General features: G+C 38.5%; 1 protein-coding gene across 1 annotated transcript in view; it reads left to right on the top strand.

Moving 5' to 3' along the window:
- GNB4 (G protein subunit beta 4) overlaps nt 1-13,458 on the top strand; it is a 55,375-nt gene extending 41,917 nt beyond the window's left edge. Inside the window, exons 9-10 of the mRNA XM_034957751.3 lie at nt 4,138-4,354; nt 8,207-13,458. Of these exons, the coding sequence (XP_034813642.1) occupies nt 4,138-4,354; nt 8,207-8,313 (324 nt within the window). The 3' untranslated portion in view covers nt 8,314-13,458. The remainder of the gene's footprint in view (nt 1-4,137; nt 4,355-8,206) is intronic.
- Nucleotides 13,459-13,476: the final 18 nt, after the last annotated feature.

Raw genomic sequence — 13,476 nt, 5'->3', positions numbered from 1 at the left:
GCGTGAGTCACAGCCCCTGGCCTTTTTTTTTTTTTTTGAGACGGAGTTTCACCCTTGTTGCCCAGGCTGGAGTGCAATGGCGTGATGTTGGCTCACCACAACCTCTGCCTCCCAGGTTCAAGTGATTCTCCTGCTTCAGCCTCCCGAGTACCTGGGATTACAGGCATGAGCCAACACACCCGGCTGATTTCTTTGTATTTTTAGTGGAGACGAGGTTTCTCCATGTGGTCAGGCTGGTCTCGAACTCCTGACCTCAGGTGATCCACCCACCTCGGCCTCCCAAAGTGCTGGGATTACAGGCATGAGCCACCGTGCACAGCCTTTTTTCTAGTTTTTTTAAGATAGAAGCTGATGTCACTGATTTGGAACTTTTAAAAATTTCTAATACTGGAACTTAAAGCCATAATTTTTTTTTTTTTTTAAGACTGGGTTTCACTATCACCCAGGCTGGAGTGCAGTGGTGCAGTCATGGCTCACTGCAGCCTCGACTTCCCTGGGCCCAAGTAGCTGGGTACACAGGTGCGTGCCACCATGCCTGGCTATTTTGTGTGCGTGTGTGTATTTTTTGCAGAGAGAGGGTCTTGCCATGTTGCCCAGGCTGGTCTCGAACTCCTGGGCTGAAGTGATCTTTTGTCTTAGCCTCCCAGAGTGCTCGGATTTCAGGAGTGAGCCACCATGCCTGGCCCTTCTTCATGTTTCTTGTGTTTGGATCTATGAGTTTCTTTCTTTTTTTTTTTTTTTTGAGTTTCTTTTTCCTTTTTTTGATACTGACTCTCGCTCTGTCACCCAGGCTGGAGTGCAGTTGCATGATCTCGGCTCACTGCAACCTCCACCTCCCGGGTTCAAGCAATTCTCTTGCCTCAGCCTCCTGAGTAGCTGGGACTACAGGTGCACACTACCATGCCCGGCTAATTTTTTGTATTTTTAGTAGAGGCGGGGTTTTATTACGTTGGCCAGGCTGGTCTTGAACTCCTGACCTCAGGTGATCTGTCTGTCTCGGCCTCCCAAAATGCTGGGATTAAAGGCGTGACCACCGCACCGAGCCCCTAATCAGATTTTTTTTTTCTGTCTCCTCTCTTCCTTCCTTTGGAGACTTTAAGTTATATAGACATTAAACCACTTGAAGTTTTCCCAGAGCTCACTCATGTTCTGTTCATTTTATTGTTCAGGATATTTTTCTTTCTGTATTTTACTTTGGATGGGTCCTATTGCTTTGCCTTCATACGTCTTTTCTGTTGTGTCTAATCGGCCATGAACCCATCCAGTGCACTTTTCATCCCAGACGTTGTCCTTGTGTGTTAATTTTATCTTCTGTGACTTTTTCTGTTTTTTTCAACTGATTAATTTTTCTCCTAATTATAGGTCATATTTTCTTGCTTTTTTGCATGTCTGGTGAATTTTTATTAGATACCAGACATTGTGAATTTTACCTTGTTGGATGCTAGATAATTTTATATTCATAAAAATATTATTTAGATTTGCTCTGGGGCATAGCTGAAATCAGACTGGCCAAGTTAAGTTACTTGGAAACGATTTGATCATTATAGGGTTTGCATGTAAGTTTTGTTAGATGGGACCAGAGTCACACTGTGTGTGCTTAATTTTGCCCCACTGGTGAGGCAAAAGACTTAAAACCCCTCTTTTCAAGAAATTACGAGGTTTTTCCTGTGTATTATGAGGTTTTCCCTCTGGCTGGAGGGGATAGGCATTATTTTTGTCCTATGTACGCACCAGGGTTTGTTTCCTGTAATCTTTTTGGGTGTTTCTTTTGCAGCTTGATTAGTTTTCTCACACGGCTCTGCTGATCGGTACTCAGTTGACTACCTAAAGGATGTCCTCAGCGTGCCTCTGGAGTTTTTCTCTTTGCCAAGCATTGTCCTCTCTGACACTCTCTGTGAACTCCAGCTGCTGTGGACTTCTTGGATTCCCAGTGCTGTCTCCTCAACTCAGGGAGGCCAGTGGGCTCCAGCTGCGTTTCTCTTCCCTTCACCATGACCTTTATAAACTTTCATAGTAAGATGGTAGTAAGGTAGTAAGATGGAGCAGCTGTAGGAATGATCTTATTTATTTATTTACTTACTTATTTTGAGACAGTCTCATTCTGTCACCCAGGCTGGAGTGCAGTGGCATGATCTCGGCTCACTGCAACCTCCGCCTTCTGGGTTCAAGTGATTCTCCTGCCTCAGCCTCCCAGGTAGCTGGGACTACAGGCACCCGCCAACACGCTGTGCTAATTTTTGTATTTTTGGTAGAGACGGGGTTTCACTATGTTGGGCAGGCTGGTCTTGAACTCCTGACCTCAGGTGATCTGCCCACCTCAGCCTCCCAAAGTGCTCGATTATAGGTGTGAGCCACCGTGCCTGGCCTGTTTTATTTATTGTTTCTCAGAGGCACACTCCTTCGTTGACTGATATCCAATGTTTTTAGAACCATGTTTTATATATTTTTGTCCAGTTGTTTTTAGTTTTTTAAGGCGTGGAGCAAATCCAATCACTGTTGCTCCATTTTGGCTGGAAGCAGAAGGATAGCCAAGAAGTAAATTTTTAAAAAATATCTTAGTTGAAGAAAAACACTGAGTAGAAGGTCCAAGGGTCTTATGAAGTACTTTTTAAAAAGTAATTAAAAGAGGGGCCAGGCGCTGTGGCTTATGCCCGTAATCTCAGTATTTTGGGAGGCTGAGGCAGGCAGATCACTTGAGGCCAGGAGTTTGAGACCACCCTGGCCAACATAATGAAAGCCCGTCTCTACTAAAAATGCAAAAAAATTAGCCAGGCGTTGTGGTGCATGCCTGTAATCCCAGCTACTGAGGAGACTGAGGCAGGAGAAGCACTTGAACCCAGGAGGCAGAAGTTGTAGTGAGCTGAGATTGTACCACTGCACTCCAGCCTGGGTGACAGAGCAAGACTCTGTCTCAAAAATAACAAAAAAAAAGTAATTAAGAGAAACCAACACATCCTGTTGAATTTAAGAGTATCAAAAGATGGGAGAAAATTCAGGATGAAAACACAGATTACCTAGATATAAAAGATTAAAAACCAAGCTAACCTCACACTTTTTCACAATAGACACTGCTGGAAGGCTCCTGAACAGTATCTGCCAAGTGTTAAGGGAGAAATACTGTGACCCAATGATTTTAAGTATCAGAGATCGTAGTCATGATGTGGGGAGGAAATACACTAAATATAATATAGGATAAGAGATTAAGACCAAGAATAATCACTTAAGGCATTACACATAAATGATTACTGCTATTAAAAGATACAGAATAAACTGAACTATAATGTTGTATGCAAGAAACACACCTAAAACAAAATGACCCAGGAAGGCTAAATGTAACAGTAAGAGAGTGGGTAAGTCATAAACTGGAAGGAAATCTGTAGTAATATTACTATATTACTATTAACCGAAGTAGAATTGGAGCAAAAACTATAAGATGAGAGAAGTTTTATCTTAATGAAAGGGACAGTAGTGATGCTATAACATTGAAATTCATAAAACAAAAGCCATTAAAAATTCAAGGACCCAAAACACCATTGTGTAGGAGACTTTAGTAGACAACTTGGAAATACTGATATCCTAAGAAGGCACGAAATAAGATACTGAGGATTTGAATAGTGTTATTTAATAATGTTGACTTGAGAGTATATTGTAAATTGCACCATATTTGGGTTTTACCAAGTACACAGTATATTACCTTTCTAAAATCTGAAAAATTCTGAATTCTGAAAAAGAACTGTCCCGAGGGGTCCTTAATAACCCTATAAGGATTGTGGACCTTTTATCTCCTTGCCATTCATTCTACAACAGCCACACACACACACGTATATTCTATAAATATTAGTACTTGCTTTAAATGTTTCAACATGACATATGGAGAACCAGAGCCAGTATTTGTTGAATACTTGCTGTGTTCTGAACAATGGGCTATGTACTTTGCATATGTTATTTAATTCAGTCCTAATCACCACTTTGAAATGGAATCTAAGGCTCAAAATATTTAAGAATCTTTAGTGCCCAACATCGCTCACCTGGTAGGTAACCAAGTTGGAATATTAATCTAGATTTGTCTATTATTACACTGCCTCCTATGATTTTGCATACATCTGTAGAATAAATGTTTGTTACTTTCCTGTCTAGTTTTTCCCAAATGGATATGCCTTCGCCACTGGCTCTGATGATGCCACTTGCCGGCTTTTTGACCTTCGTGCAGATCAAGAGTTATTATTGTATTCTCATGACAATATCATCTGTGGAATCACTTCTGTAGCCTTCTCAAAAAGTGGGCGTCTCTTGTTGGCTGGTTACGATGACTTTAATTGTAACGTATGGGACACGCTAAAAGGAGATCGTGCAGGTTAGTAAATAAGTCCACATTAGGTTCTGATTTTCAGGAAGCGTGAAGAGGTTCCCATCAGTTGTGTTCTAGGCCTCCATGGACATCTTGGAGTTGTGGAAAGTGGTAACCCGATGGTTCTCATCATGTTCTTTGTTGTTACCTTTTGTTTGTGGTTATAATCCATAAGCCATATTTACACTTTTGCTTTCTGAAGAATCACACTGAGGTCTGTAATATTTTCTTATTTGGTAGACTTCAGAATTAAAGATGGATAGTGAATGTGATTCAGTGTGGTCTTTTAGAAATCACACTTTTCTTATCACCTGACAGGAAACATTGTAACTGCTGGTTTTCTTCCTTCTGAAGCAGATCTTGTATGGGACAGGACATAGACCTGTCGCTTCCCTTAGCCCCATACCCTGAGTCCTCCTCTGCAGCTTCTACAAGATGACAATACACATTAAGCCATACTGGGGACTGTCATTAATAACAAGTCATACAGAGTAATTTTTAACTATTTTTAAAAATCAAAATTATACTTAAAGGAATCCAGTTGTCCTATATAGCTTGTTACCAAAACACAGCAGTTGCTTCATTCCCAACCCATAGTTTCTGCTCCCCAAAGTAACTACATTTAGTCATTTACCTACCCCTCCTCTCTCCCCGCCCCCTTTGTTTTGTTTTGTTGGGACAGGGTCTCTATGTTGCTAAGGTTGGTTTCTTCCCGCCTCAGCCTCTGGAGTAGCTGGGATTACAGGCTTGAATCACCTCACCTGGCTTACTTACATATCTCTAAATAACATGCCTGTATTGCTGTTACTTGTTTAAAAAAAAATTCAGGTGTTATCTGTTGTTGACCTATTATCATGGATGATAAGGGTTGGGTTTTAAGCTGCTCCTGCCGTAGCCATGTTCTTCCCAACCAGTTTTTCCCATATGATAGATTTTGTTTAGAACCACATTCACTGTTTACATAATTCCGACTTTTTAAAAAGTCATTTGCTGCTGAGCCATGAGATGTGTTGACTTCTTTTGCCATGCAGCTTTTTTGTATTTTCTAGAGTTAATTTTTTGGTTTATATTCTTAGTTTCTATGTGCTTCTCACTAATGAATCTTCACACTTTATGCCAGTTTTGATGTGTCTTGGAGCGGATCCATTTTCGTTCATTGTGCTGGGTATTTAGTGAGCTTTTTTGATCCGGAAACTCATTACCCTATAGAACAGGGACATTTGGGGGTGGGGGCTTGTTGAATTTTATTTCTTCTCTATTATCATCATTCCCTTTTTCTAGATCTCCCATTATGTTGAAAATGGGCTTCCTGGACTGATCCTTTTGACTTTTTTTGTTTTTTAAGAATTTTTATTTTGCTTTATTTTATTTTATTTTATTTTTTTGAGACGGAGTCTTGCTCTGTTGCCCAGGCTGGAGTGCAGTGGCGTGATCTTGGCTCACTGCAGCCTCTGCCTCCCAGGTTCCAGCGATTCTCCTGCCTCAGCCTCCCGAGGAGACTAGCTGGGATTACAAGCGCACACCACCACGCCCAGCTAATTTTTGTATTTTTAGTAGAGATGGAGTTTCACCATGTTGGTCAGGCTGGTCTCGAACTCCTGACCTCAGGTGATCTGCCCACCTCAGCCTCCCAAAGTGCTGCGATTACAGGTGTGAGCCACTGCGCCCGGCCTGACTTTTTAATTATATTTTTTATTTTCCATCTTTTTTGCTTTATCTTCTGGGAGGAAACCTCACCTCAGGTTTCCACCCTTCTGTTAAGTTTTGGTTTTCATTTTCGCTACCATCTTTTTAACTTAAGAGCTATTATTAGTGAAAGAATTTTTTTTTTAAGTTTCTTCTTCAAGCATCATCTTTTGTGTTTCCAAGTTTTTTTTTTTTCCTTCATTTTTGGGGTTTCCTGTCTTTATTTTTAGAATATTTCCTTAAAAGTGTTAGTTCTTATTCATACTTAAGAGCGAGGCACTAAAACCATTTGAAGCTCTGAGCACGTGGCTGGTGTGCTGACTCTAGGCCTCCATTTACTCTAGGCCGGCCATTCACTGAGGAAGCTTTGCTGTGTCTGCCTTTCTGCCTTTTTCCATCTTCCACTTTCCTCCATGAAGTGTATAAACTGGCTGCCAGTTTGAGGGCTGATTTCAAGAGAAAACCTGAGGGACCACAACATTTAGCTAGTAAACTTTATTCCCCATTTCAGCACAGTTTTATCATTGCATCTGTGCCTGTTTTCTTCCAGTCAGGAGACCCTGTTTTACCCTTTCCTCTGAGTGAGTCTCTGGTCTTACGCCACAGCGCAGGATGATCCGTCACCTGACTGCAGAGTGGAGGAAGGGGACACCTGGGGGCTCTTACTGATTGATGAACACTTTCCAGCACAATCTTATTTTACTCTGCCTTTGCCCCTACCTGTTCCAGAGATACCTGGTTCTACCTAGTAGGGACGCTTTTGGAGAATCTGCAGTGTAATTTTGTTACTTGGCTTACTATTCATTTTGAACTCAGTATTTTGGGGTTCATTAACACAGTTGCCACCATCCAGCTTACAAAAGTTCGTTGCCATTGCCTGCTCTCATCTCACTGTCCTTGTGGATTTATGTCCTTACCCTTTTAATCCCCGCTATGCAGTTGTTGGGGTTCCTGAGGGAGCAGAGGCAGTGTAAGTTTTTTCCAGGAATAATTTTCTACAACCTCTTTTAAGAGACTGCATGGCTTGCAGTTTTACACTTTGCAAGTAGATTCCTGGAAGTATTCCGTTGCTTAAGGCCAATTACCTTTTAAAGATATTTGGTGTTTTGCCTGGATTGAAACAATTAGTATCCATAACAAAATAAAAATGTGCTTGTTGTCTACACTTATATGCTTGAGGTTTAGTTTTGCTTTGCTTACAAGCTGGTTTCAAGTTGGCTCAACTGGAACTTTGAACTTAAAATTGGATCCTGACTTGTGAATTGCTAATTCATTTCCCTCTCCAGTGTGACTTAAAGTATTTAGCCACAGTGTTCATTTTTTTTTTGTTATTTCAACTCATAATGGTAAATTTTCCCATTGCCAAACATGGCCATACTGGAGATACTATAGAGAATATTAAGAGTTACAAGATGAACTTCTGTTCCTGATTGATCGAAAATGATATGCTTAAGAATAGAGAGAGAGAATGCAAATTCAAACACTGTATTTAAAAATTTTGAGCATTTGATGTATTCTAATTTTTCTTATTAATCTTACTGTATTTCTTGTTTTCTTCCAAAATATTGGAAATACATCAAGTGAGTTTAATGTGTGAAAGAAATGAAAACTAGATGAGTTTCATGGTTTCAGAAAGTTATAACCAATAACATTCCAGAGTTTGGTGATTAGCATAAGAAAGTAAATGAATTATGTTGGTATTCTTGGAAGCAGTGATGTGAGGCAGCTTTGTTCTTACGTTTTTGTCGTTCCTGTGGTGAAGGGCTCCTTCAGTGAACTTCATTGAAAATCTTGTTTTTGTTGAGAATAGCATACATAGCTCAGTAGCAAAATTTGGAATATCGTGAACTTATTAGAGATGTGGAATAATTGTCTGCATATGTTTTCCTAGATATAAGTTGAATTATAAAATGATTTTTCAAAAATTAAAACCACAAATTGATGCATGTCAAAATTCAAATAATCCAAATTTATAAATACATCCAGCTTACTCCTAACTTGTCTTCTTACTCAGAGAAATTTGTTTTCTTTTAAATTATTATTATTTTTTAACTGATGAACTTTCAAGAAAACTGGACTGATAGTTTATAAGTACCCTTTTAAATCTCTGCATATACTTGTTTAATTCTAAAACCCTACAATTGCTAATTTTTTACTGAATTTTTTTTTCAGGTGTCCTTGCTGGTCATGACAACCGTGTGAGCTGCTTAGGTGTAACTGATGATGGCATGGCTGTGGCAACAGGCTCTTGGGACAGTTTTCTTAGAATCTGGAATTAACAGTGTCATACATATTTGTTCTCCATTGATATATCTGGAGAAATGAATGCTACAGCCTATAGCTGTGAAAAAATTCTACCTTATATTTGCAGGTGAAGATTTTTCTATTAGATTATATACAAAAACAAGCTTTCAGTAAACTACCAAAAAAAAGTGGGGGTGGGGGAAAAAAGGCAAAGGCGCCTTCTGAGATCAAAAGGACCAGTGTATTAATTTGAGGGGTTGGGTTAATTTAACCTTGATGAATTGTTGTGTGTACTCAGAGTCTATTTTCTTTGTGTAGAACAGAATGTACACATTATAGCAGCTCGCCATTGTGTTTGCATTTTTTAAGAAGTACATTTTTAACTTTGTATACACAAGAAATGTCATATTTTTGAGTTTTGTAATGGAAGAACCAGGCACAGAAACAGACAGAAATGATACTGTATGTGTGTGTATTTATGTCTGAAGAAAGTCCCCTTGAATTCTGATATCTCTTTGAATCTAAGAGATCCTGATGGCTTCATGTTTAAGAGCATTGACAGGTGGGGCACCTCTGAGGGGAGTTCATTGTTTCTCATGCATCATTTGCCGTATACTATTAATCAAAGTGCTTGCTTTCAGTCCTTTGAGGGGACAGATAATCTGAAGGCCAGAGATTAGAGATTTCACTGATATTTTGGACATACATAAGAAACATCATTATAATTAATAAAAAGTAGGTAATAGCATATAAATGGTTCTTGACATTTTAAAAGCCTGGTTATGATCAGTTGACACTTTGAGTACCCCCCTAAATAGCTGGACTTTCCTTTTCATTTCATATTTGGAACTGAGTTTGTAGCGTATACTCATCTTTCAGAAGTTTGGTAATTCTGACATTGGGGACATTGGGATTGTCCCTGCATCTGAACATCTTTCCCAGTGCTATCAGTATACATCTAGAGAGGAAATGCAATGTGACAGTGTTACATTTGGAGAGAAGTGTGAAATCTAACCAATCGCTAGCACATATTTGTTGTAATACGGTGGTTTATTTCATGTTTGCATACTATAAAATCTGAATTGATGTGAAATATCTGTGCCTTTAAATATCTTAAAATGAAACCTTTAAGCTTTTTGTTCTGTTTTGCAATATTTTGTAGTATTTCTTCCCTTCCTTAGCACAAAATACTGGTTTCTAAGTGGTTTTGCTTCAAAGGATGTCTAGATGTAAGTGATTCCACTTAAAGCCAAAATAAAAATTCCTAAAGCAGTTCTTAAAGGAGTTAGAGAGCTATATTAAACAGTTTTTCTGTAGTATAATAATGTGTCTCTTACTAGAAGTCCCCCATGACCAAGTTAAAGATACTTTTCCTGTTGGATTCTCTTTTACAAATAAGTCTAAATGATTGATAATAGAAGATTGTTAGTCTTGCTTGATGGTAAAGTCTTGGATTATTCTGATATATAGACGTGCATTGTTTTGTAACTTAAGTTACTTTTCAGATAGGTCTGTGTTAACTTTTGAACATGTGTAACCTTAACCTAAATACTCCCAAACTTCACCTCTAAATTTTTGTTTTTATGTTGTGAATGTGCTAATATGTGCATCAACTGTAAAGATGTATCAGTTTTATTAAAATCAGTTGACAATTAGAATAATAAAATGGATAAAGGCAAATTAAGATATAGGACCAAAACAGAATATTGTAGATGGCAGTTATGAATGTATATTTATATTTTGATTAAGATTTCTATTAACTTTTCGGCTGGGCAGAGTGGCTTACACCTATAATCCCAGCAATTTGGGAGGCCAAGGTGGGCAGATCACTTGAAGTCAGGAGTTCGCGACCAGCCTACCCAACATGGTGAAACCCCATCTCTTCTAAAAATACAAACATTAGCCGGGTGTGGTGGCACATTCCTGTAATCCCAGCTACTCGGGAGGCTGAGGCAGGAGATTCGCCTGAACCCGGGAGGCAGAGGTTGCAGTGAGCCGAGATTGTGCCACTGCACTCCAGCCTAGGCGACAGAGTGAGACTCCATCTCAAATTGGAAAAAAAAAAAAATTATATGAACTTTTGCTATTAATGTTTATTTGTAGGCTATTCATATCACTTCATAAAGAACAGCTCTTTGAGAAAAGAATAAAGGAATGTATTCATTTCCAGAAAAAGAGGGTTGGGGAAAGTTTGCCATGTAGGTTAGTCAGAAGAAAGCAATTCTGTTATGCATAAAAATAACCTTAAATATGTAAGAGAGTATCTCCTCTACTTAAAAGTTATTATAGTAGTCACAGGCATACAGACCACAGGAATTCTATGGTCTTAACATATTTTAAAATTACATTTATTTTAATGTTCTTAAAGTTTATGAAGAGGAGTTTAAAGCAATTCCCATAATTAAATATTTACTCGGCAACTAAAAACTATTTAACACTTGTGGTTAATTATACACATAAACAAATGGCGACAGAGTAGCCTCACTACCACAATTACCTTCATGGTTACACCTTTGCTTTCTAATAATAGGGGCTCCAGTTGCTAAATATATTTGTTTACTTATAGTTTTAAGTTGAGCTGATTGTTGAATTCTGTTATTGTTCCTGAATTCAATGAGTATATAATTTGTAGAGATGTTGAATAGTTTGGATCTTAGTTTTTAAGGCTGAAAAATCTGGCTGGATTTAGTTTTTAAAAATTTGCATCATCAAGAATATTGCAGTTAATGTTCCTTTTTTTTTTTTTTTTTTTAAAGACAGAGTCTCACTTTGTCACCCAGGCTGGAGTGTACAGTGGTGTGATCTTGGGTCATTGCAACCTCAACCTCTGCCTCCTGGGTTCAAGCAATTCTTGTGCCTCAGCCTCCCAAGTAGCTGGGACTATAGGCATGTGCCACCATGCCCGGCTAATTTTTGTATTTTTAGTAGATGGGGTTTCACCATCTTGGCCAGTCTGATCTCGTACTCCTGGCCTCAAGTGATCCACCAGCCTCAGCCTCCCAAAGTGCTGGGATTACAGACGTGAGCCACCATGCCCAGCCAGGTTTCCTTCTTTACCTTCTAAGAAACATTTAAACATAATGTGCCTGAGAAGGTTAATTTGTCGACTCTGTAGCATGTCAAGAAGAGTAGTTTTTTGAGATCTGGCAAGAATATTTTAGAGATACATATTCTTTTCTAAGTATGTTATCACCCTGTGGTGTTGAGCATATCGTCCCAAAAACCTGCTTCAGCAAGCAGTTCTTGGCCAGGCATGGTGGCTCACACCTGTAATCCCAGCACTTTGGGAGGCCGAGGCAGGTGGATCACGAGGTCAGGAGTTCAAGACCAGCCTGGCCAAGACGGTGAAACCCCGTCTCTACTAAAAATACAAAAATTAGCCAGGCGTGGAGGCGGGCGCCTGTCAGCTACTCGTGAGGCTGAGGCAGAGAATTACTTGAACTCAGGAGGTGGAGGTTGTGGTGAGCTGAGATGGCGCCACTGCACTCCAATCCGAGCGACAGAGCAAGATTCCGTCTCAAAAAGAAAAAGCAGTTTTTGCCATCAGCAAGGATATCTCCTCCACTTTAATGGACAGGCCTCATTTTTGGCAGCTATGCTGTTTGAGATGTAGACTGAATATCCAAGGTTCCTCCCTAGCTCAAGTTTTTACTTGTGATTACACACACCACATTGAATTCCGTCTTCAGAGGCAAAGATTTGGGCTTCATATCTCAACAGCAAAAGGGCCTGTTCAGCAATTCCCTTCATTTTAGACTCATATGACCTCAGCGATTGCATGATAGTAGTAAACTAGTCTCCTGGAAATAATGGATGTAGGTGCTTCTAGAATATGTTACAGAATTTCAGACTTAACCTATTAATAGATAAATGGATCTTGACCTAAGGTGACAAAATGAAACTTTTATTATTGCTTAAAAATGCTGTGCCAATATTGTATAACTAGCTCCTCTAATACTTTTGGTATTTTGGATTTAATAAGACGTTAAGCATTTTAAATGTGAACATGTTCAGGGAAGTATGCTTTGATGTAAATGTCTCAGATCTAAGTTGTAACACAATTGAATACTTGTGGCTTATTCTTGGTTTAACTTAGGAAAACTGGTTAAACAATCCCCCATTTGGGCCTGTCATCATTTTAATAGTGACGATGTTCTTTCTAAAATCTTCAGGGTCGGAGTCAGGCTGAATTTTTTAAAAAATTAAATATTATGTTCAAATTCTTTCCTTTTTGCCATTGTGAAAAAGCAAAATTTTAAATGATTTCTCCTGTTAGAATTTTTAAAAATACCCACAGGTTGGACCATCTTTCTTATGGGTTGCACAATGAATTTATATTTTAAATTAGATTAAGTAGAATGTGAAGTACATTTCAGATTTACTAGTTTTCTTTCCATTGTTCATTTTGGGTTGCCTCAGATTCGGTGTATATTTTAAAATATTGGTTACATAATAGGTACTCAATGAAATGGTTTATAGTAGAATATCTAAGCTAGCACTTTATTTTAAAAAGTAACTTATTAATCACACATTGATGGTACACCTTGTATTTAGCAAATGTTTGCATGTTGATAAAATCTCCTATGTCTTCTTTCTTAAATCCAGTTGCTGATTTTGTAAAATACAGTTGTGATAAAGCAGCATTACAGGGGGGGAAAAAGCTATATTCCAACTGGTGTTAAATGTATTCAACAAAATCTTACATCATACAGTATTTATTTCTTAATTAATAGAACTTCAGTGACATACTTGGTAGATATCGCAAGCCTTTTGTCTTTTACACAATGGTGCTCTATCCTATTGTTTTCTTTTCAGAGAAGCATCTGAACACTTGCATTTCTATTTTCCTATCCAAAGGCATCCACATCTAAGTGTGTTTTTAAAGTTGATTAAAATTATTTTTCTGTTAAAGCATTCTGAAAGTGTTTGTCTTTACCTAGAATGATTTGTACACACTCGTGGTCAACTGAACATGAATGTCAGTAGTAGTCTAATTATGGGAAGGGTAAACATGTTAGATTAAGGCTCTTAAAGCTCTAAACCATATAAACTATGGACTTGTATCATGATTTAACTGTTCTTAGATCTTTCTTACACAGTGATTCATTCCTGTATTTGTACAGTGACTTTATGAAATGTTGTGAATTGATACTGTAATCAATAAAGTGCTTTTAACCAGATTTCATTGTATTTTTTTT

This window comes from Pan paniscus, chromosome 2 (genome assembly GCF_029289425.2).
Source record: "Pan paniscus chromosome 2, NHGRI_mPanPan1-v2.0_pri, whole genome shotgun sequence".
NCBI lineage: Eukaryota > Metazoa > Chordata > Mammalia > Primates > Hominidae > Pan > Pan paniscus.
The sequence above is the reverse complement of the archived record's forward strand: the minus strand, read 5'-3'. Positions and strand labels throughout refer to the sequence as shown.